The sequence below is a fragment of the Vidua chalybeata genome, chromosome 4, assembly GCF_026979565.1.
Source record: "Vidua chalybeata isolate OUT-0048 chromosome 4, bVidCha1 merged haplotype, whole genome shotgun sequence".
NCBI classification, from domain to species: domain Eukaryota; kingdom Metazoa; phylum Chordata; class Aves; order Passeriformes; family Viduidae; genus Vidua; species Vidua chalybeata.
Window position 1 is genome coordinate 32,598,836 of NC_071533.1, and position 23,623 is coordinate 32,622,458.

Below are 23,623 nucleotides of genomic sequence, written 5' to 3' on the forward strand. Positions count from 1 at the left end.
GACCTCATGGCATTGGCCATGGCCTAGAGTGTACCCCCATCTGTACAAATGGACTGCCCTGATTGTAAATGTTTTGTTTCATCAAAAACCTTTGTTTTGCCTGCTGACATTGCTGGTCAGGCTATGTGCCTGGAGCTGCTCAGAATGCATAGAATTCATACAAAATTCACAAAATGACCGGTTGGAAGAGACCTTCAAGATCATCGAGTCCAACCCATGTCCCAGTACTTGAATTAAGCATGGCACCGAGTGCCACATCCAGTCTTTTTTTAAACGCATCCAGGAATGGTGACTCCACCTCCTCCCTGGGCAGGCCATGCCAATACTTTATCACTCCTTCCATGAAAAACCTTTTCCTAACATCCAACCTGAATTTCCCTTGGTGCAGCTTGAGACTGTGTCCTCTCATTCTGTTAGTTGCTGCCTGGAGAAAGAGCCCAACCCCACCTGACCACAGCCACCTTTCAGGGAGTTGTAGAGTGATAAGGCCACCTCTGAGTCTCCTTTTCTCCAGGCTTAACACCCCCAGCTCCCTCAGCTGCTCCTCACAGGGCTTGTGTTCCAAGCCCCTCACCAGCCTCGTTGCCTCCTCTGGATGTGCTCAAGTGTGTCAATGTCCTTCCCAAACAGAGGGCCCAGAACTGGACACAGCACTCAGGGTGTGCCCTCACCAGTGCCAAGTACAGGGGGAGAATGACCTCCCTGCTCCTGCTGGCCACACCATTCCTGATCCAGGCCAGGAGCCATTGGCCTTCTTGGCCACCAGGGCACACTGCTGGCTCATGTTCAGCTGGCTGTCGACCAGTGCCCCCAGGTCCCTTTCTGCCTGGGCTGTGCCCCCAGCCACACTGTCCCCAGCCTGTAATGCTGCAGGGGGTTATTGTGGCCAAAATGCAGGACTGGGCACTTGGACTTACTAAACTTCATCCTACTGGACCCTGCCCATCCATCCAACCATTCCAGGTCTCCCTACAGAGCCCTTCTACCTTCCAACAGATTGACACACACTGCCATCTTAGTGTTGTCTGCAGATTTACTAATGAAAGACTCAATCCCCTCATCCATGTGGTCAATAAAAATATTGAACAGACCTGGCCCCAGCACAGAGCCCTGAGGGACACCACTGGTGCCTAGATGCCAGCTGGATGCATCACCGCTCACCACCCCTCTCCGGCCGGCCATCCAGCCAGTTCTGAACCCAGCACAGAGTGCTCCTGTCCCAGCCATGGGCTTCAGCTTTTCCAGGAGTGTCCCGTGGGAGACAGTGTCAAAGGCCTTGCTGGAGTCCAAACAGACAACATCTACAGCCTTTCCCACATCCATCAGGAGGGTCACTTGATCATAAAAAGAGATCAGGTTGGTCAGACATGACCTACCCCTCCTAAACCCCTGCTGGCTGGGTCTGACACCCTGGCGATCCTGTAAGTGCTGTGATGACACTCAGCATAGACTGTTCCATGACCTTACCGGGTACTGAGGTCAGACTGACTGGCCTGTAATTACCAGGATCCTCCTTCCTACCCTTGTTGTGAATGGGTATGACACTAGGCAGCTTCCAGCCATCTGGAACCTCACCAGTGAGCCAGGACTGTTGGTAAATGATGGAGAGTGGCTTGGCAAGCTCATCTGCCAGCTCCCTCATCACCCTGGGGTGGATCCCATCTGTTCCCATGGATTTATGAACGTCCAAGCAGCTCAGCAGTTCTCTGACTGCCTCCTCCTGGATAACAGGGGGCCCATTCTGCTCCCTGACACCATCAACCAACCCAGGAGGACAGCTGTCCTGAGGACAAGTCATTCCCACTAAAGACTGAGGCAAAGAAGGCATTAAGCACCTCTGCCTTCTCCTCATCTGCAGTTAATAAGTTCCCTCCCACATCTAATAAAGAACAAAGGTTGGTCTTACCCTTCCTTTTACCACTGATATATTTGTAAAAACATTTTTTATTATCCTTTACAGAAGTCGTCATTTTAAGTTCAAACTGAGCTTTGGCCTCCCTAATTTTTTTCCTATGTGCTTTAGCAGCCCCCTTAAATACTTCCTGAGAGACCTGACCCTCCTTCCAAAGATGATACATCCTCCTTTTATTCCTAAATTCCTCCAAAACCTCCTTGCCCATCCAGGCTGGGCATTTGCCTTGTCAAATCATCTTTTGGCACCCAGGAACAGTCTGCTCCTGTGCCCTCAAGATCTCTGTTTTAAAGAATGCCCACTTTTCCTGGACTCCTTTGTTTTTAAGGGCTGCTTCCCAAGGAACTCTCTGAATAAGTCTCCTAAATAGGCAAAGTCTGCCCTCTGGAAGTCCAATGTAAAAGTCTTATTGATGTTCCTCCTGATTTCACAAAATATCAAGAATTCTTGATACGATGGTGTCCCCATGTCTGAGACATAACATAAGGCAGACCACTCATGTTTCTTCAGAAAAACAGCCTCATTTATTGTCCGGAGCTTTCTTTTATAGCCCATTCAAAACTCCCAGGCCGAGACAGCTCATTGGTCTATCTGTGTGCCCCGAGACTCTGAACCAATACAATGTCTGCATCCTAGGAGAGCTCCCATTGACTGTGAGCTTCTGTCAGTCAAACACAGAGGCTGGTACATGGAGCTGAGCTGGACTGCTTATTATAACTTGATTAATGCTAACTACAGATCAGCTTGCAATGCAACAAATTCTATCATTTCATGATCACTGTGGCCCTAGCAGCCTCCAACCACCACATCTCCCCCCCAGTCCACCTCTATTTGCAGCCAGTAGATCTAACATAGTCCCTCCCCTGGCGGGCTCACCCACCAGCTGCAACAAACAGTTGTCCTCCACACATTCTACGGATTTCCTGGACTGCTTTTTTCCTGCTGTATTAAGTTCCCAGCAGATGTCTGGCAAGTTGAAGTCACCTACAAGAACAAGGGCTGATGATCCTGAAACATTCTCTAGCTGCTTATAGAATGAGTTGTCTGCCTCTTCTTCCTGGCTGGGTGGATGATAACAGACTCCCAGTAGGATGTCAGCCTTGTTGTCCTTCCCCTTAATTCTTACCATAGGCATTCAACATTATATCATTAGTTCCAATATCCATGGTGTCCAAAGCCTCCCTAATATAAAGGGCCACCCCTCCACCTCTTCTCCCTTTAGTGTCTCTCCTGAAGAACTTGTAGCCATCCAGTGCAGTGCACCAGCCATGTGAGTCAACCCACCATGTTTCTGTGATGGCAATTACATCACAGCTCTGCTGCTGCACCATGGCCTCCAGCTCTTCTTGTTTATTGCCCATGCTGCATGAATTGGTGTACATGTACCTGAGCTGGGCTGCTGATTTCATCCCTAACTCAGGCTTACCATCCTTGGGTCTGCTTTCAGAGAGCCCAGATACATTCCCTTCCCCCTTGAAACCTAGTTTAAAGCCCTCTCAACAAGGTCTGCTAGCTCATGAGCTAAAAGCCTTCTGCCTTTAACAGATGGAGAGCGTCTGGTTACAGCAGGCCAGGTGCCATAAAAGTTGCCCCATGATCAAAGAATCCAAAATTCTGCCAATGACACCAACCTTTGAACCACTTATGGATAATTTGAGCTCTCCTATTCCCTTCACCATTTTTCTCAGCCACCAAAGGGACTGAGCAGAACACTACCTGTGCCCCCATCCTATCAACCACTTGTCCCAGTGCCCTAAAGTCCCTTTTAGTTGTCCTGACATTCCTCTCTTCAATCTCATCACTGCCAGCCTGGAGTATCAGCAGTGGGTAATAATCAGAGGACTGAATTAGCCCAGGAAGTCTCTCAGTGATATTTCGTACCTGGGCCCCAGGGAGGCAGCAGACTTCCCTGTGGGATGGGTCCGGTTGACATACGGGGCCCTCTGTTCCCCTCAGAAGGGAATCAGCCACTACAATTACCCTTCTTATCCTTTTGATATTAGAGGTAGTGATCCATTTTACAGATTAAAGATAATTGGGAGGCTCACTGGGCAGATAATTTTCTTCTAAATCATCTGGCTGGCTCTCTAGATCCAGGGGTGAATACCTATTCTGAAGTGGCACCTGGCTAGGGGCTGGGGGTCGGGAGGAATTTTTATCATAACCTCCTTGAGCAGGGACCCATTTCCACTCTCCTCCATCTACCAGGTATCCCTCTATTGCCTGACAGTGGGAGGCATGGGAGTCCTCTGACTCTTGGTGGGCCTCCCTTAAGGATGGAAGGGCTTAATTCCATCAATATATTTCCCTTTCTCTTTCCCTGATACTCCCGAGTCTTTCAACTTCCTCCCTAAGCTCAACCACCAGTGAAAGGAAATTGTCCACCTGTTCACATCGCAGGCAGGTTTTCTCCACAACACCCTCTGAAACCACTGCTAAGCTCAAACACTCTGCACAGGAATGGGTCTGGACAGATGCATACTTTTTGGAGGGTTCCATCTGATTACATACAGTACTGTACTATCTACAGTTTTCAACTATGTAAAAACCATTACTACCAGTAACCCCAAAACCAATCAACCAACAGAAACACTGCAAACAACACACAGTAAACCCTACTAGCAAGAAAACCTGCAACCCTTCCTGCTTGCCCTGCCTGTGCAAACTGCCTCGCAAACTGCCCATCAGAGGCATGCCATGGCCCTGTTTGCCCGCTACTGTTCGCTGCACTCCCTAGAGGCCTCTTTTAATCAGCCCGCTACCCAATGAGGGAGGCACCCCATCCCTGCGTGACTCACAGGCTCTTGGTGACTTCCCTCTTTTCCTGGGCATGCCACTGGAGGAGGTCCACGCCCAGATGATCCCACTGAAGGAAATGTGCCAGGACGTTCTCTGTTTCCTCCAGAGCTGGGGCCTGGAGGCACTTTGCTGCCCCTTGGCACAGGCTGTGCCACCAGCAAAGCCCAGCAGGCCAGGAGGAGAGCCCGGGGCCAGCGCAGCTGCTTGGGCAGTTGCTGCTTCAAGGGACATGGGCCAAACCCATCCCTGAGCAGACCCTGCCAGCCCTGGCCCTCCCTGCCCCATGACAGCTCCCCCAGCCCCAGGGGACATAGCCAGTTCCTCTCAGGACACACTGGAGCCTTGCTCTTCCCCTCTGCCCTTTCCCCACCATGGGCACCCCATGCAGTCTCTCCCAGGTTTCAGGACATGTCTCCCATGGAGGGACCCCAGCAGGACTGCTCAGTACCTGAGTGCCCTGAGCATAACAATTCCTCTGGGCTGTGCTGGACTTGTCCGGGCTGTGCAAGAGTAAACATTATGAATTAAAAGCAATTTTATTTTGTATTGCCAAAGTGTCAGAAGATTCTAGGTATCTGTAACTGTAAAACTACTTTGACAAACACGGAACTCGTGGAGTAAAGCGGAACAAACATCTGGGATCTGTATTCTATGAAAAACTTTTCTAAATGCTACAAATGAAAAACTTATCTAAATGTTTCAAAATGAAAAACAGAGATAACATGAGGTTGCTGCTGGCCTTATGAGCCCCATGCCTGGCTGCTGCCTGCCCACCCCTGGCTGTGCCCAGACAAACAGCTCCGCCAGTGCTGGAGGTAGCACACAGACAGATGAGCTGAAGCCCAAATATGTTGCTGGAATCAAGCCTGTGATAGATGAGTAATGTGATAGCTGACTCACAATTAAAAGACAAATATCAAGTATATATGTTAAGAGAAGCTTTACAGACTTTGAGTTATGTTTTACCCCCCTTTGTGTTGTTATCATGGAGTAACCTGAGTTCAGGACATTTAAGAGGGTCACCTTGTTACTACAGCAGCACCTGACCTCCAATCGAGATGTAAGGAAGCAAACTCCACTAGTGGACAGCACAAAAGGAGTTGATGGACAGAACTTTAAGAAGGGCAAAAGAGTTAAAAGGCAAATCCTCCATTGTGTGGATGAGCACATGGTGGGAAAAATCCTCTACTCCGGGCACTGTAATATTTTCCCTATGCAGTCTCCTGTTGTATTTTTAATACATTTTTAATAAACCTCCTAAATTTTTAGAAGTCAGTATAACTTTTCTAACAAGCCATTCCCTGTCTGGAGGGCTCCACCTCTTGCCCTGGCTGGAGAGTAGGGTCATTCTCTTCTGGGAGAGAGGGTCCTGTTCTGGGTGGTAGTTGCAGCAAATTTCCAGCAATAAGCTGGTAATGCAGCCATGGCAGGGACAATGGACACTGGCATGGAGATGCAAGAAGACACGTCCAGTTCTCCCAGACTGAATTGTTTGGCTGGTCTTATGAAGCTGCAGAGGCACTCCTGTGGAGAGAGGAGTGGCTGAGGCCCCTGCTGCCCGTGGCACACTGAGACCTTCCTCCACAGCAGGGCCCAGAGCTGGCAAGGCTCCCCAGCCTGGCTGGAGCTGCTGGCACACCTTGGCCCAGCTGAACAGCTGCCCCTCAATGCCCCGGCAAGCAGGGAATGGCTCTGGGCAGGCTCCCTGGCCAGGAGCGGGCCCCAGAGCGCGTCTGCCTTTCAAGGGCAATCTCTCCCCGCTCTTTCTCCTCCCCACCTTGCTTTGCCCATGCCCTGTGTCCCTGAGGCTGCTCTTGGCCAGAATTAATAATCCATGATTGTTCTATCAGGAAAGCGACGTGGAGAAGCTGGCCCGTCAAGGGCGTGGCAGCTCCAGAGGCCCCGTCCGGCCCCCAAGGAAAGGCTCTGCCTGCCCGCCGGGCCCAAGGCTTTGCAGGAAGCTTCCTGCTTACTTTCTACCGCCTTGACCGAGAGAGTACTTTTGCTGTGTTGAGAAAACTGAAAAACCCCCGCTATTTTAACCCCGGTGCACACCTCATGAGGGATCCCTGCACAGCATAGCAGAGACCCCAAAATAGCCCTGTGTGCCTCACAAGGAATTTGTGCACACTAATGCAGAGACCCCAAGCCAGCCTTGTGTGCCTCACAAAAGAACCCAGCCTCCTGCCCACCTTTGGAAGGACTCAGCTCCTCTCCAGGCCTTGATGGCAAGCACTAAACCGCCATGTTAATCACGAGGAACTCAAGGCCCTGCCAGCCTTACAGAGGTCTCCAGTCACCTGTACGCCACACAAGAGATCCCAAATCCCCTAAGAACCTCCTGAGGAACCCCAGCCACATGCACTGCTTACAAAGGACCCAAAGCCCCGCATGTCTTACTGCAAAACCCTGCACCCACCACACCCCCCCGCCACCTCGTGTGCCTCACGACGGAGCCTGGTCGTCTGCCAGCCTTACAGGAGTCCCCCCATCACCTGCATGCCATAGAAAAGCCAGGCCTGCCATTAACTCTAGCCAGCAGCGTGTTCCCTGACAGAAACCAATTCCCTTCTGGGCATCAGGAACACGTGTTGTGGGGCTGGCTGCATCTGTGGGAGCAATGGGGAGCGTGAACCCGCGCTGTGCTGCAGTGCTGAACCGGCAGCACGGTGGATATGGCCAGGACGTTCTCTGTTTCCCCCAGAGCTGGGGCCTGCAGGCACCTTGCTGCCCCTCGGCACAGGCTGTGCCACCCAACAAAGCCCAGCAGGCCAGGAGGAGAGCCCGGGGCCAGCAGGAAGCTGAGAGAAACCCCTGCTCTAGAACTGCGGCATTTCTTGCAGGAGCAAACAAAGATGGTGACTTGAAGAGATTCCCACTGTGCTCAAAGTTTGCCTCTGAAGACTAAGAGGTGAGCTTGTCAGAAATCCCAGGAAATATCTGGAAAAACTTTTACGTAATTTAGTTGTGGCTAGGTACAAAGCTTCGTGGGGAAAGAGCCTCTGCAGCAGGCTGGGTGTCTTAGGGTGCCTTAGTTCTTCCAGAGTAAAGATTACCAATTAACTGCAATTTTATTTTTTATTGTATAGGTGGAAAAATTTTTTTGCAGAACTGCAAAACTACTTTCAAAAATACAGAGGTATTGTGGAAAAAAGGAAGAAGCATATTTCTAACTATTTCTAACTATTTCTAACTATTTCTAACTATTTCTAACTATTTCTAAAAATGAAAAGTGAAGACAAAATGGGGTCTCTTTTTCAGTTTTCTAAAACTACTTTGAAAAATCCTTAACTACTAGAGTAATTGGAAGAAATATTTGGGGGTGTCTCTCTACAGAAAATATATTTTGAATTTTTTCTAAAAATGTCTAATTTCTAAAAATGAAAAGCAAAGATAAAATGGGGTTGCTTTCTCTCAGGAGCCCCAGGCTGCTGCCTGCCCCATGGGCTCCCCCAGCCCCTCAGGGCCCTGCCGCTGCTCACAGCAGCCCCTGCCTGGCTCCTGCCTGCCCTCACCGTGGGCATTCACAGCTCCTCCTGGGCGTGGAGCTCAGCCAGTGCTGGTGCCAGCTGGGCTTTGCTGGTGGTACCACCCAGACACAGGGGTGACAGCTCCATCTCTTTATGGCAACAGAAGAAGGGGCCATGTCGTGGTTTGACATGGAAGTGAATTTTTTCCAGGAAGTTGGGTCAAACCAATCAGTGGTCAGGTTTGGATATTGGCACCTGGAGTGACCACTGAAAGTATGGACACGCCTCTGAGAACACAGGGGGTTAAAAGCAAGAACTCCCAGGAGAACTGTCTCTTTTGGTTCCGGTTGTCAGAGAGTGCAGACTCCCCCCCTGCCCAGCCTTAGGCTGGGTGGGGGAGGGGAAGCCACGCGGCCTTGTCCAGGTAGGCCGAGGGGGCTGAGGGTCTGGAACCCAGCCAGCTCCTGTGGACGGAAGGGTGGAGAGAAGCGGAGATGCCTTTGCCCCCGCCCCCCATGTGGGAAAGAGACGGAGAGCCTGGCGGCACCTGGAAATCTGCCGGCAGAGGAGAAGGAGAAGGGGGGGGGGAAATGCCCAGCGTGGGAGGCGGAATGCCGGACTGAGATATCGGCCGTCCAGGGAGTCTGAACTTTTAACCCTTTCGAGGGAATGAGGGCTTTTTGAAAGTATTACTCCTCCTTGATTTGTAGTGGAAGAGAGATAGTCCGGGACCTGAGATGTTAGAAGAAGAAATATTTAGGTGGGAGGAGATGATGAAGTAGCTTTTTAGCTGGACTTTTCTTGTTAGCCATGGACTGAACCAAAATCTCCTGCAATAGAGACTGCATTTTAGGGGGATGCAGTGGTGACCCAGGGAGACCGTTTCAGCTTCGAACAGCACAAGAATGGCGAGAAACGAAGAGAGCTGAAGAGGGAATGGTGATACCCTCTGTCTTCGGGAAGAAGATGAGTCCTGTTTTTGGACCCCTCGGCCCCAGGGGAAAATGGGGGGGACTGTAGTCCCAGGATGAGAAACTGAACTGTTGTATCTTTGGGTCCGTGGCAAAGCATCCTTAAAGGAGCCCTATGGGCAGTCTGTCCATGCACGGTGGTGAGAGCACTGTGACATGGAAAGGAGAGTGTCACACTGGCAGATTTTTCTTCCGGGCGGTTGCCATGTGTGACAGGGAAACACAGGGGGGCAGCTGTGTTTCCTGGGGGGCCTGTGGTGCAAGAGAGACTTCTCTCTCCCTTGATAGTTTAAGCATAGATTACCTGAAGGGTGGTAATTTGATCAAGAATCCCGGGTGATGTTTCATGGCTGGGTGTGTTTGGAATTGGGAGGAGGAGGGGTGGTTTTAAAAGGTCTTCATCCTGGATTTAGTTTATGTGTTTTCTGTATTAGTAGTAGTTTAATAAAGTTTTTTTCCTTTGTTATTAAGCTTGGGCCTGCTCTGCTCTGTCCCTGATAACATCTCACAGCATTTATTTAGGGAAGGTGCATTTTCATGGGGGTGCTGGCATTGCGCCAGTGTCAAACCATGACAGGCCATCACCTACCCTGGCAGACGTGGGGGGTTACCTTCAGTGTTTTTTAAAGGGCAGGGCCAGGGGGCTCAGGGGCACAGGAAGGGCCATGTTGGTCTCAGTTGGGGCTGGAGGGTGCAGGGCTGATACTGGGATTTCTAGAAGAACTTGGGAATGGGCTGGGACAGGATAGAGGGAGTTCAAAAACAGATGAAGGCAGCTTGGGGATACCCATGGGGAGAGTGAAACATAAACTTTAAGAGATATAGAGATTTTAGAGGAGCTAAGATTTTTGTTAGAGATAAGCCTCACTAGAGTTAATTAAAATAAAAGATTTTGTCAGTAGGCCTTGATGAAGAGTTAGTAGTTAACTAATAATTGATTGCTTGTCAACACAATGTTTAGTTAGCTGGGTTTATAATGAAGAATATAGAAACTGACAAATAGCTTTTAGGAACATAAGACAATTGTGGGCCTCCTCTGTTCTGAAACCAATTGAAGACAAGGAATGGGAGTTTTACCAAGGTTCATTTGTCATATTTGCATTGAAAAGGTAGAAAGGTCAGAATGAGGAAGACTTCATTTACTTCCTCATTTTGGGACCCCTCCCCATGAAAGGGACCACCGACCCATTTCAAGGAACAAACTACACATGCTTAATAGCTTTTGAAATGATTAGCATATGAAGCGAGGAATGGGATGTACTAAATTATGAATATGTATTTGTATTTTGGGTATTCAATTCTTGTGTGGATAAAAGGACTCTGTAATCATTTGAAAGGTGTGGTGCGTATTTGGGAGCTATCCCGCACGCTGCCCGGCGTCGCAATAAACATACACTTTCTAACTTTAAACTCTTAGAGAGTTTTTGTCCGTCACAGTTGGATATCTGTGTTAGATCGATATTCTTTAATACCGATATTTGATATTTCTTTAATAAATCAAGAGGAAGTGTCAGTGTGATCTACATTGTCATAGGAGGTTTCCTCGTAGACAGATGTTCTGGGGTCCTCTTGTCAGAACTCTTGAAAGGGCTGACCAGGCCCTTATTATTGCTGGAGGGGCTGCTCAGGCTGTCTGGGTGTGAGGTGCAGCCACCATCGTTCATCTCCTGTCCAGAGGTGCGACTGTGGAGAGAGGAGTGGCTGAGGCCCCTAGCTGCCAGTGGCACACTGGGACCCTCCTCCACAGCAGGGCCCAGAGCTGGCAAGGCTCCCCAGCCTGGCTGGAGCTGCTGGCACACCTTGGCCCAGCTGGACAGCTGCCCCTCAATGCCCTGGCAAGCAGGGAATGGCTCTGGGCAGGCTCCCTGGCCAGGAGCGGGCCCCAGAGCGCGTCTGCCTTTCAAGGGCAATCTCGTCCCCGCTCTTTCTCCTCCCCACCTTGCTTTGCCCGTGCCCTGTTCCCCTGGGGCTGCTCTTGGCCAGACAGCCTCAGTGGGAGCCAGCACTGGCTGCAGCCCTAGTGGGCCCCCCAGGACAGGCCCAGCAATTAAGAGGCCAATGAAAGCACTGGGCAGCAGCAGAACCCTCAGCAGAGTTCTTTGGACAACCATGGACTGGCCTCAATTCCACTGCAGCCTCACTGGGAATGTTTCCTGTCTATAACAGACTTTCAAAATAAGCTGTTTGAGGAAAAGATGAACAAAGCACTCACCATTTTCTCTTCCAGTAATTCCGAATTCCAACACAGCATAAAATAAAGACCACATCCATAAGAAGCATGCCTGCTATTAACCCTAGCCAGCAGCCTGTTCCCTTACAGAAACCCCTTCCGATGCCCTTCTGGGAATCTGGAACAGGTGTTGTGGTGCTGGCTGCATCTGTGGGAGCAATGGGGAGCATGAGCCCGCGCTGTGCTGCACTGCTGAGCTGGCAGCATGGTCAATACAGCCAGGACGTTCTCTGTTTCCCCCAGAGCTGGGGCCTGCAGGCACCTTGCTGCCCCTTGGCACAGGCTGTGCCACCAGCAAAGCCCAGCAGGCCAGGAGGAGAGCCCGGGGCCAGCGCAGCTGCTTGGGCAGTCACTGCTTCAAGGGACATGGGCCAAACCCATCCCTGAGCAGCACCTGCCAGCCCTGGCTGTCCCTGCCCCGTGACAGCCCCACGGGACAGAGTCAGGCCCTGTCAGCTCCCCCAGCCCCAGGGGACAGAGTCAGGCCCTGTCAGGAGCTAGTGCAGGCCCTGCCCAGTCAGGAGCCAGGGCTGGCTCTGGCCCTGGCCTCACATCAGGGCTCCCACTCGGGGCTGCTCCTGTGCCTTGGGCCTCTGGGCACTCAGGGCCAGCTCTGGGAGCAGCTGCAGCAGGAGGGGCGTTGGTGCATGAGTCCTGGTTCCCCGGGGCTCTGAACGAGCTCCAGAGGCCTCAAAGCCGAGGCGCCTCCAGCTTTGGCTGCTGCCCGGCCATGCAAGGGCAGGTCCTGGAGGAAGAGCTGCTGCCACACAGCCCCGCCGAGGGCTGAGCCTGGCTGAACCCAGCACAGCAATTACCTCCTGTACCTGTGCCCGTGCATGTCATCGCCTTCCTTTCTGCAGCAGGGGCTGCCAACGGGCCACTGCTTTTTTTGGGAAACACCTCCTTCTGTCCTGCCTTTCGGTCTGTCACTAGAGAGACAAAAAAGAACAATTGGATCAGATGGAACAATCACCCATTTTTTTGCTGGCATCTTCAGGGCGTCATGCTTATCAAAAATGGGAATAAAATTCATAAAAATCAGGGGGTTTAGGGCTGGGCCAGGGCCCTCCCCTCCTCCAAACAACTGCCAGTCCTGCGCGGAAGTCGGACAAGATCGCCCAGGGCGAGGGCACATACGTGCATGGTTCTGTCCTGGCACCTGCAGCAATGCCCTCCTGGCCAAGCTTTGGGCTCTGAGCTGGCAGCTCTCCCAGTGGGAAAGGCCTTGACCTACCCTCACCATCTCCCAGAGGCTCAATCCTGAAAGTGGGTTGGGAAGCCAGATCACTTTTTCCAACAGGTTCAGCTGCAAAGAAAGGCAGGACAGAACAGCTCCCATGGCACTGCTGAAGATTCTCCTTCAGGCCGGAATGGCAGCGAGTGACCCTGGGTGCCCTCCAAGGCACTCGCTCAGCTCTGCCTTCCACTCAGGAGTAGGGGCAGGGGGACCACGTGCCTGCGGTGGCCCCACACTGGGATGAAAGTAGCCCCTTGTGGGGCAGTCGGGGGAGAAAGGACTCCCCAGAGCTGCCAGCAGCTCTAAACCCAGCCCCAGCCAGGGCCAGAGCTTGGCAAAAGCAGCAGGAGCAGCTCAGGCTCCCTGGGGCCAGCAAAGGAGCTGCGAAAGGCACAGCCCCGGGGCACAGCCCTGGGCCCGGCCCCTTCCCTCTTTGCTCTTCTCCATGGCTGCACAGAGCACATGGAAGGACACACTGGCATTGCACATGAGAGGAAGATGGACAGCTAAATGCTCCTTCCTCCCACTGACAGAGATCCTGTGGGATCCCTCAAGGTTCTAGAAGGGAGCAGGGGAATATTTCCAGAACTGATCAACCTTCAGAGGAACTTAAGGGAAATGCCACATGAGTGAGCTCTTGCCACATTGACGCTGATTATTCTGTCAGGAACGGTACATTGAGAACTTGCCTCCAGCCTCTGGTAAGGTCTTCAAACCACCATTCACCAGCATTTCCAACTCGTGATGCCAAACTAGAAGGGAACACAGATCAGAATTTCCATAGTGTGCTGGGATCCCCTTCTGCCTTAGGGAACTGAGCACTGCAAGGGGGTTGAGTAAGGCTGTGGGAGCCTCTGGCTCCTGGTCACTCTCCACACTCTTTGCAGGCCCTGTGCAACATCCCTGGAGGGGCAGCTGGAGCAGCCTAGGGCCCTGTGGCTCTCTCACTCCCACACACAAAACCCTCACTAAATGCTTGGGGAAACTGCAGCAGGTGGTGCCACAACTATCCCTCCCAACCTTTGTCCCTCCCTCCTGCTTACCCATCTGACTGTGGAATAGCTCCCCCAGCCCCAGGGGACAGAGTCAGGCCCTGTCAGGACACACTGAAGCCTTGCTCTTGCCCTCTGCCCTTCCCCCACCATGGGCACCCCATGCAGTCTCTCCCAGGTTTCGGGACATGTCTCCCACGGAGGGACCCCAGCAGGACTGCTCAGTACCCAAGTGCCCTGAGCCTGCTCGGGTTAATTCCCTTGGGCTGTGCCGGTCTTGTCCGGGCTGTGCCCATACTGCCAAGGAGCAGAGATGGCAGCACAACCCTCAGCAGGGCTCAGGCCCAGAGGCACAGAAATTACCTCCTGTGACTGTGCCTGGCATCGCCTCCCTTCCTTTAGGAAATGCTGCCTTCCATAGAGCCTCTCTGTCTATCCCTTGAGAAAGGAAGAGGCACAGCTGGGTCAGATGCAATCATTACACATCAGGGAGGTGGAAACTTCAGGAGGCAATACTTCTCAAAGACATGGATAAGGATAAGAAAAGTCCTGATCACCCCAAACCCTTGGGGCTGGCTATAGCCCTTCCTTCTCCAAGCAGCCACCCCACAGGATGTGCCTGGGGACCAGGAAATTGCAGGGGATCTCAGGGTGTGCATGGGCTGTGGTGCAGTTTGGACTCCCTGTCAGCTGATGCCAAATGCCTTCCTGTTGAGGCTGGGGAGAAGCTGCAGCCAGGCCAGGCTGGGAAACAGCCCTGCAGGGCGTGAAAGCAGCAGCGGGGCAACGAGGCTGCCATGGATCCCTTCCTGCTGTGCCAGGCACGGCGTGTCCAGATGTGCAGGGAAAGCCCCCAGCTGCTGAGTCCCAGGAGAAGACTGGGGGAAATGCTCTCACCATGCCCTTTGTGCAGCTCCATCACGATTTGTTTCAGGCTGTTGTTTGGCTCACGGAATTTCTTCTTTCCTGTGCCTTTGTTCTTCCCTCTCGGAGGACCTTAACAGAACGTAGTTCCATTTCCCAGGAATGGATCCCACAAAACTGGAGCTCAGCTTGTGGGGTCAGCAGGGACACACTACTCACCCCTGTGATGGGAACCGGGCTTGTGTGGAGCAATCAGCAAAGGAACAGGAAAAATCCGCCCTGCAGACACATCTGTAACACAACAGCCACAGAAGCTTCTGTCACCTGGATCCTGCCAGGTTGTCACCAATTATTCCTTGGTGGGACAGTGAGAACATACCTGCAGGAGGCTCCAAGGGCTTCAGAACTTTATTCAGCCAAGCTAAAGGAGATGCCTTCCCATAAACCTCATCTAGAATGGAGCATAGATGAGAACATTTTTCAGGGCCTGCTGGGATCCCCTTCTGCCTCTGAGAAATAGGCGCTGCAAGGCAGTTGGGTAAGGCCATGGGAGCCAGATGTCAATGGACATGGCCAAAGCTGCACAAGGGCCTGGGGACCTCTGGGCTGGTCACTCTCCACACTCTTTCCATGCCCTGTGCAACATCCCTGGAGGGGCGGCTGGAGCAGCTCAAGGCCCTGGGGGCTCTCTCACTCCTACAGCTGGAACTCTTACGAAAGCACTGGGGAAAACTGCAGCAGGTAGTGCCACAACTATCCCTCTGGCCCTTGGTCCCTCCTGCCCTTTCTCACTCCCTACCTACCCTCTATCTCTCCATCCCTCTTTACCCTGGGACAAATACCCCAACCCAAGGGCACATAGCCAGTCCCTCTCAGGGCACAAGGAGCCTTGCTCTCACCCTCTGCCCTTTCCCCACCATGGGCACCCCGTGCAGTCGCTCCCAGGTTTTGGGACGTGTCTCCCATGGAGGGACCCCAGCAGGACTGCTCAGTACCTGAGTGCCCTGAGCATAGCAACTCCTCTGGGCTGTGCCGGTCTTGTCCGGGCTGTGCCCGCACTGCCAAGCAGCAGAGAGGGCAGCTCAAGCCTCAGCAGGGCTCAGGCCCAGAGGCACAGAAATTACCTCCTGTGACTGTGCCTGGCATCGCCTCCCTTCCTGCAGCAGAGGCTGCCAATGAGCCACTGCTTCCTCTGGGAAATTCAGCCGTTAGCACAGCCTCTCCTTCCATTTCTGGAGAAGGGAAAAGGGACAGCTGGATCAGGTGGGGCTCTTCCCCATTGGGATGGTGGTATCCTCAGGATGCAAGGCTTGTCAAAGACATGATTAAGAATTAGGAAATCCCTATAAACTCTTTGGGTAGGCCACGGCCCTCTGCTCTCCAAACAGGTGCCCTTTCTAATCTACCCAAAGACTGGGAAACTGCAGGTGATCTCAGGCCCATGGTGCAATTGGTTCTCCCTGTCAGCTGATGCCAAATGTCTTCCTGCTGAGGCTGGGGAGAAGTGGCAGTGAGGCCAGGCTGGGAAACAGCCCTGCAGGGCGTGAAAGCAGCAGCAGGGCAGCCAGGCTGCCATGGATCCCTTCCCGCTGAGCCGGGCACGGTGTGTCCAGATGTGCAGGGAAAGCCCCCGGCTGCTGAGTCCCAGGGGAAGGCTGCGGGAAATGCACCCACTGTGTCCTCCCTGCAGCATTTCCTTCAGCATTTGCCTCATGTGTTTGGATGGCTCATGGCATTTCTTGTGTCCTGTAACTTTGTTCTTTCCCGTTGGAGGACCTTAGAGCAACATAGTTCCATTTCCCATGAATGGATCCCACAAAACTGGGGCTGTGGGGTCAGCAGGGACACACTACTCACCCCTGTGATGGGAGCTGGGCTTGCGTGCATTAACTAGCAAAGGAGCCTGAAAAGTCCTCCCTGCAGACACACCTGTAACTCAACAGCCACAGAAGCTTCTGTCATCTCTGCAGATCTGCATGGGCAGCACTGGGCCGCAGGAGCGCTGAGTGGATGGCGCAGGGCAAGGGCACACACGTGCATGGTTCTGTCCTGGCACCTGCAGCGATGCCCCCCTGGCCGAGCTTTGGGCTCTGAGCTGGCAGCTCTCCCAGGGGGAAAGGCCTTGACCTACACTCACCATCTCCCAGAGGCTCAGTAATGGGTATGGGTTGGGAAGCGGCACCACCTTCACCAACAGGTTCAGCTGCAAAGAAAGGCAGGACAGAACAGCTCCCGTGGCGCTGTAGGAGATCCTCAGGCTGCACGCAATGCTCAGCCCCAGGGCACAGCCCTGGGCCCGGCCCCTTCCCTCTCTGCTCTTCTCTGTGGCTGCACAGAGCACACGGAAGGACACGCTGGCATTGCACATGGGAGGAAGATGGACAGCTAAATGCTCCTTCCTCCCGCTGACAGCGATCCTGTGGGATCACTCAGAGCTCCAGAAAGGAGTAGGGCAAGGTTTTCAGAATCCTTCAACCCTGACTTAATGAAAATGGCACAAATGAGTTCTTACCACATTGACACTGATTATTCTGTCGTAAAAAGGGAAATTCAGAACTTGCCTCCAGCATTCTCCATGATCTTTAAAGTGTCATTCACCAGCACTTGCAAATAATTCAAGTTGCGATCCAAATCTAGAGGGAATCAGCCACCAGACCCATTTCCATGGTGTGCTCAGATCCCCTTCTGCCTTAGGGAACTGGGCACTGCGAGGGGGTCAGGTAAGGCTATGAGATCCAGATTTGAATGGACACGCTCAAAGCTGGACAGGGGCTTGGGAGGCTTTGGGCTGGCTCCTGGTCACTCCCCACCCTCTTTCCCTGCCCTGTGTAACATTCCTGGAGAGGAAAATGGGGCTGCCCAGGGCCCCCAGGGACTCTCTCCCTCCCACAACAGAAACCCTCCCTAAAACCCTGGGGAAAACTATCCCCCAGCGCTTCCCGGGGAGCAGGGAGCACTGTCCCAGGAAAGGGGAGCCAGGCTGCCGGCTCACCTGCTCCTGGCGCTTGTGGTGGAGAAGCCTGGGCAGCCCTGGCAGGCAGGGCCACGGCCAGGAGGAGCAGGAGGCAGAGGTGCAGAACAAGGGCCATGGTGCCTTGCCCTTTGCCAGTCTCACAGCTCTTGCTGCCACCACTATCCTGACACCACTGTCCCAATGTCAGCACCACTGCTGCCACCGCCGCTGTTGCCACAACAGTTGTGCTCAAGGACTGACTGCTCGGTCGTTGTGGTGTTGTGCAAGCACGGGGCTCTGGCACCTCTGTGACCTCAGAGCCTGCTGTGACCTCATCCTGCTGTGACCCCAGAGCCTGCTGTGACCTCAGAGTCTGCTGTGACCTCATCCTGCTGTGACCCCAGAGCCAGCTGTGACCTCAAGGCTGGGGCTGGATTTAGTGGGAATGGATCTCAAGAGGTGCCCTTCCAGCAAGGAGAGTATGTCCCTCCAGGAAGCTCTGTGCAATATAGTTTTTTTCACAAGAACTGCATTATACAGCATTGGACAAATGAGACATTTCATGGTTCTACATGCAACAGCAATGTCAAGTCCAAAATTCAACTCATGTTGGTGATTCCCACTATTGCAGGCAGTAGCAGCCTTGCCATGCTGACACTGAGTCCATGCTGCGCGCTGTCCTGATCTTTGGCCTGTATATAAAAAGTGAAGGACTTGATGCCATAGCTTACAAAAATAATGCAACACAAGCCATCAGGGTAGCTGCATGCTTTTAGGGGACACTCAAATCCACTGCACATCTTATGGGTGTCCTCAGCTACCCTAAAATCCCCCTTTGTGCCTCACAAGAGACCTCCGACCCCTGCTCAATTTGCAGGTGTCCCTTGGCTCCTTTGAGGTACCTTTGGAGGTACCTCAAATTCCCTGCACAACTTTTGGGTGTCCCCAGCCCCCTGCACAGCACAGAGGTGACCCAAAGCCCCTGCATGCCTTTAGAGGGACCCAAACATGACACTCAGGGAGCAGCAACAGGGCTGAGCCATCTTCTGTGTGTGTGTTCACAGTGTGTCCCTGGGTGAACAGATGAGGCCTGGGGGGCAAATCCCCACTCTGCTGATAATAGATCCGGAGGTGCCACAGGCCCAGTCTCTGTCAGGCTCTGAGCTCATCTCTCAGGCTATGAAGGACTTTATTCTGAGTCCAGCCTCATTCCATTTTTCTCAAGGCAAGCACTTACTGATGGCTTTTTGCTTTTCCTGGACATGCCACTGTAGGAGTGTCAGACAATACCCTTTTCTGACCCAGAGATGGGGTAACTGAGAGGCGTTTTAAAACCTTTTATTCAATTTTCAGTCTCATGAGAAGAGTGAGACAATACAGATGTTATAATTCACGCTATCACACTCAGAAGCTGACTATTTCTTAATTACAAAACACTATAAGCATTTTTTGGCCTATCAGCTTTTTGCCACACCATGCTGTAGATGCCTTAAAGCCAGACATCTAAAACTGCCCCTTGTGGGTCCAAATACAATGCGTCTTTCATAGTTCTATTTCTCTAAAGTATCTAATCTTATTTGTAAGGCCATTTTTTGAAACATTTTTTCTAACTCTATTTCTCTCTTAACAATCTCTATGTCCTATTCCATGGCATTTCTAAGTCAGCATTTCTTATCTCAGAGTTTGTATATAGATGCATAGGGTGTAGGCCTTCTGTCAGGCTATCATGGTTTGACAATGGAAATGAATTTTTTCAAGAAGTTGAGTCAAACCAATCAGTGGTCAGGTTTGGATACTGGCATTTGGACTGACCACTGAAGGCATGGACATGCCTCTGAGAACACAGGGGGTTAAAAGCAAGAGCTCCCAGGGGAACTGTCTCTTTAGTTCTGGTCGTCAGACAGTGCAGACTCTCCCATGCCCAGCCATGGGCTGCGTGGGGGAGGGGAAGCCATGCGGCCTGGTCAAGGTAGGCCGAGGGGGCTGAAGGACTGGAATCAAGCCAGCTCCTGCAGATGGAAAGGTGGAGAGAAGCGGAGATACCTTTGTTTCCCCCCAGCAAAGGGAAAGAGACAGAGAGCCTGACAGCACCTGGAAATTTACCGACAGAAGAGAAAGAGAAGGGGCAGGGGGTGGGGGAAGATGCCCAGTGTGGGAGTTGGGAGTTCTGGGCAGAGATCCGAGGAGTCTGAACTTTTAACCCTATCCTGGAAAATGAAGGCTTTGTAAAATATTACTCCTCCTCGATTTATAGTGGAAGAGAAACAGTCCAAGACCTAAAATGTTAAAAGAAGAAATTTTTAAGTGAAAAGAGATAATAGAGTAGCTTTTGACTGAACTTTTCTTGTTAACCATAAACTAAACAAAATTCTCCTACAATAGAGACTGCATTTTAAGAAGATGCAGTAGTAAACAAAAAAACAAAAAAAAAAAAAAACCAAAAAAAAAAACCAAAAAAACCCCAAAAAAAACCAAAAAAAACCCTGCTTCTGCAACCACCAGCACAGGAATGGCAAGAACAGAAAAAAAACTAAGGAAGAAATGGTGATGCCCTCTATCTTCAAGAAGAAGATGATCTCTGTTCTTGGACCCTTAGCCCCAGGGAAAAATGGGGGGACTGTAGTCCCAAGATGAGAAGCTAAACTGTTGTCTCTTTTAGTCCGTAGCAAAGCATCCTTAAAAAAACCCTATAAGCAGTCTATCCATGCATAGTAATAAAAACACTGTAACATAGAAAAAGAAAGTGTCATACTAACAAATTTTCTCCGGGCAGTTACCATGTATAGCATGGAAACACAGGAAGTAACAACTGTGTTTCCTGGGGGGTCTATAGTACAAAAGAGACTCTTCTCTCCCTTGATAAACTAAATATTATCTAAAAGGTAACAACTTAATAAGGAATCCCAAGTGATGTCTCACTGTTGTTATTTTAAAAATTAAGTGAGAAGAAAAGTGTTTTAGAAAGTCTTCATCCTAGATTTAGTGTGTATATCTTATACAGTAATAATAGTTTAATAAAGTTTTTTTTTTTCATTTGTTATTACACTTGGGTCTGTTCTGCTCTGTTCCTAATAACATCTCACAACATTTCTATTGGGAAGGTGTATTTTCATAAAAGCACTAGCATTGCGCCAGTGTCAAACCATAACACACACATAAAAAAAAAACCCTCAAACCCTGCTACAAATATTGAATTGACACAAAAAGCATATTCCTCTTCAGAAACACAGGCTAACACTTTGGGCCAATGCTTTTTCCTATTAGATCTTTGAAAGGATTTGAAAAGTAACATTGGCAACTTCTTCAGGGAACAAACAGGAAATTCTTCTGACCTCGAAAAGTAGATTTATTAATTTGCTTTCACTTTCCTTTTGGAATCCTTACGCTTTGCCTGGCATTTCAGAAAATCATGAAAATCCAACATAATATTAGAGGAAGTTTCAAAATTCAGTGTTTTTCTCAAGGACTTTGTTTACATACATACAAGGAACTGTGCCTGTAACATACAGAGATGCAGTGATTTCCTTGACAGGACATCACAAGATGACGTTATACACTCCTCTATACTAAAAAACTTCTGTTGCCTGGTAATTACAAAGCTTCAAGCACTTCTAGAGGCTTTCCCCTGTGCAACTTCACTAGGTCCCTCTCTGCTCAACTCTCAAGCCTGTCCAGGTCTCACTGAAAGGCAGCACAGCCGTGTGGTTAATCAGCCCCTGCTCCCGCTTCTGTCCCATCAGCAAACGTGCTGAGGGAGCGCTCCGTCCCTTCTGCCAGGTCACTGGGGAATAAGGCAAACAAGACTGGCCCCAGCACGGCCCCCTGAGCTCGCAGCTATCTGAGTTTGGAGCTCCAATGTCCACTTCTCTACGCCACTGTCCCTGAGCTGCCCCATGACCGTGATATGGGAGGCCGGGACAAAGCCTTGCTGAAGTCCCAGCTGACAACAGCCACTGCTCTCCCCTCACAAACCCAGCCAGTCAGTGCAGCAGAGGTGGCTATGAGAATGGCCAAGCATGGTTTTCTGTCGCTGTAGAGATGGACACAAGACATACACATACACCTGTGCAGTGACAACAATGGCTTCTTCTTTATTACAAATTGCTCTCAAGATTTATACCCCTAAGAAAGTCTGATCCTAAGGCACTAATTACATCCAAACAGCTCATTCTATTCAATGGACAAAGCAATTGCTTATTGTATTTTATTGGTACAAAGCATTTAACGTCAATAATTCACTGGCAAGAGTTTACCACAAATTATTAAGGCATGTACACTACTGACTAAGGCACATATCCTCTAACTACAAGTAACCCTGATGTGTTTTTCAGTTTCCATGCTAACTTCTTCAAGGAACAAAAGTGACACGCTTCTAATCAGTAAAAGGTTTATTGGTTTCCTTGTACTTTTTATCTGGTATCCTTATGCTTCCTTTGGCGTTCTGGAAAATAATGAAAATCTAACAAATTCTTTGGAGAAGGTTCTGAATCCACTGTTAGGAGAAGTCTCTAAATTCACTCTTATTCTTAAATACTCTTGATATATATAGTTAAGTAGCTGCTCCTGTAACAGACAAAGATGTAGTGGTTTAGCTGACTGGACAACACAACATCATGTTATACACACTGGTACACCAAAAGACTTTTGTTCCCGGGGAGTTACAAAGTTGCAGGCTCTTCTCGAGGTCCTGAATTAATTCTGCATGCCCATTCATGCCTGCATTCCCTCCCCGTGCTCAGCTTTCACCTAGAGTTCTCAATGAACAGATCTTACATACTCACCTCAAGCAATAATCTACGTCTGTCTTCACAATCCTCTTTTTCTTCACTGAGCTCTGCTAATCTACAAAATCACTTTGGGCCCTCTGCACAAAACAAAGAACCAATTAATAGGCTTAAACACTTCGGATTGTGCTGCTGCTTCTAACAATCATGGACAACACAGCAATAATGTTCCTCAGAAGTCAACTCTTCACATTCTTCCTGTTCTCTTGCCCCCCACCAGACGTTGGCTCCAACAGAAATGTTCCCTACTGCAGCCTGGTGTACAAAGAACAATGAAAGGCAGCAGCAGTTTTCCTCAACATGCTGCAATCTAAATTTGCAGTGAAATAGCAGCTGTTTCATTAGAAGCTCAGCACCAGGATCGCACCTCTTCCCCCAGAACTGAGACCTGCTAAGGACTGAGATCTCCATTGTAACACACCCTGTAAATCAGACAGGCTGGAAGATTGCTGGGCACTAACTGTGTGAACACAGCAATACATTTCAGCAGCGTTATCGAATCAGTCTCAAGAAATGCACATCATTTAAGCCTGTCTGAAGACTCTATTCTACAAAACATATAACAAGCAATTGTTTTGCTGGCCTTTGCAATTTTTGGGGACTCTGTATGTTTCCTTTGGTTGTTGTTTTCTTTGTTTCTAAATACAACATTCACTGGATTCAGAAGAGAAAACCCCAGATTCATTAGGACAAAGAACCACAGGGACATATGTGGCTGACAAGAGCACTCAACATTCCTAATGGCAACACCAGAAAGACAGGAAAAAGTTAAAGATGATATAAATACCTGAAAGGATCCAAAATATCTAGGTAAACTGTCAAGTGGCCAATGTTTTGGTAAGCTCTAAAAGTCCAGATTCCTATTAGGCAATTATCTGAAAGAAAAGAAGGCCAGAAATCTGCTTGGCCTTTATTTTACTAGGACTTTCTCACGGGATTCTACCACAACTTTTACCACAAGTAAGGATGCCAAAATTTGACTAGAAAACATTCATAAGCAGGCAGCATTTTTTCCTCCTCACAGAATTCCAGAAACAGCTTAAAAAAATACAAAAGGGGGTGAAGAAATTCTGTCGTACCTCTTAGGCGTTCATCATCTTTGGAGAAGAAGAAAACTCCAGTACTCCCTGTACATGGTAAAGAAAGAAACCTAGACAAGTATAAAGGGATTTTAGCATCCTAAATTGTACTATCAAATTCCATGAAGACAAGTTAAAACTGTAGTGCTTCAGAGAAATGGTATACATTGAAAAGCTTTATTCCCTAGTAACCAAATAGAGCCTTCTATTAAAAAAATAAACCACTTCTTAAAAGAAAACCGACTGTGTCTTTGGCTTTTGGCCAAACTCAGTTTGGAGTTGGTCAAACCAAAATGACCCAGTTAATTTCTTGTGCTCAACATCTCTCTTTT

The 23,623-nt window shown here is 50.2% G+C and overlaps 1 protein-coding gene and 1 long non-coding RNA gene across 4 annotated transcripts; both read right to left on the reverse strand.

Moving 5' to 3' along the window:
• Positions 1–10,579: 10,579 nt before the first annotated feature.
• Positions 10,580–17,670, reverse strand: LOC128787300 (uncharacterized). 3 transcript variants are annotated; one of them, XM_053941349.1, is made up of 14 exons: positions 17,468–17,670; positions 17,037–17,108; positions 16,613–16,678; positions 16,333–16,404; positions 15,600–15,707; positions 14,855–14,926; positions 14,695–14,766; positions 14,509–14,607; positions 13,975–14,049; positions 13,309–13,371; positions 12,617–12,688; positions 12,207–12,311; positions 11,365–11,530; positions 10,580–10,835 (listed from the first exon to the last, which is right to left on the reverse strand). In XM_053941349.1, exons 1-14 carry the CDS (start codon positions 17,562–17,564, stop codon positions 10,673–10,675), a joined length of 1,302 nt encoding a protein of 433 aa, XP_053797324.1. In that variant the 5' UTR covers positions 17,565–17,670; the 3' UTR covers positions 10,580–10,672. The 3 variants fall into 3 exon arrangements, with proteins under 3 accessions (XP_053797324.1, XP_053797323.1, XP_053797325.1); XM_053941348.1 differs by having other exon boundaries at positions 12,198–12,311; XM_053941350.1 differs by lacking the exon at positions 11,365–11,530 and having other exon boundaries at positions 10,717–10,835.
• A 4,128-nt stretch (positions 17,671–21,798) lies between these two features.
• LOC128787301 (uncharacterized) lies at positions 21,799–23,368 on the reverse strand. Its single transcript, XR_008430658.1, has 4 exons — positions 23,292–23,368; positions 23,000–23,087; positions 22,210–22,292; positions 21,799–21,991 (listed from the first exon to the last, which is right to left on the reverse strand). It is a non-coding gene; the product is annotated as an uncharacterized LOC128787301 (long non-coding RNA).
• Between the last annotated feature and the right edge of the window lie 255 nt (positions 23,369–23,623).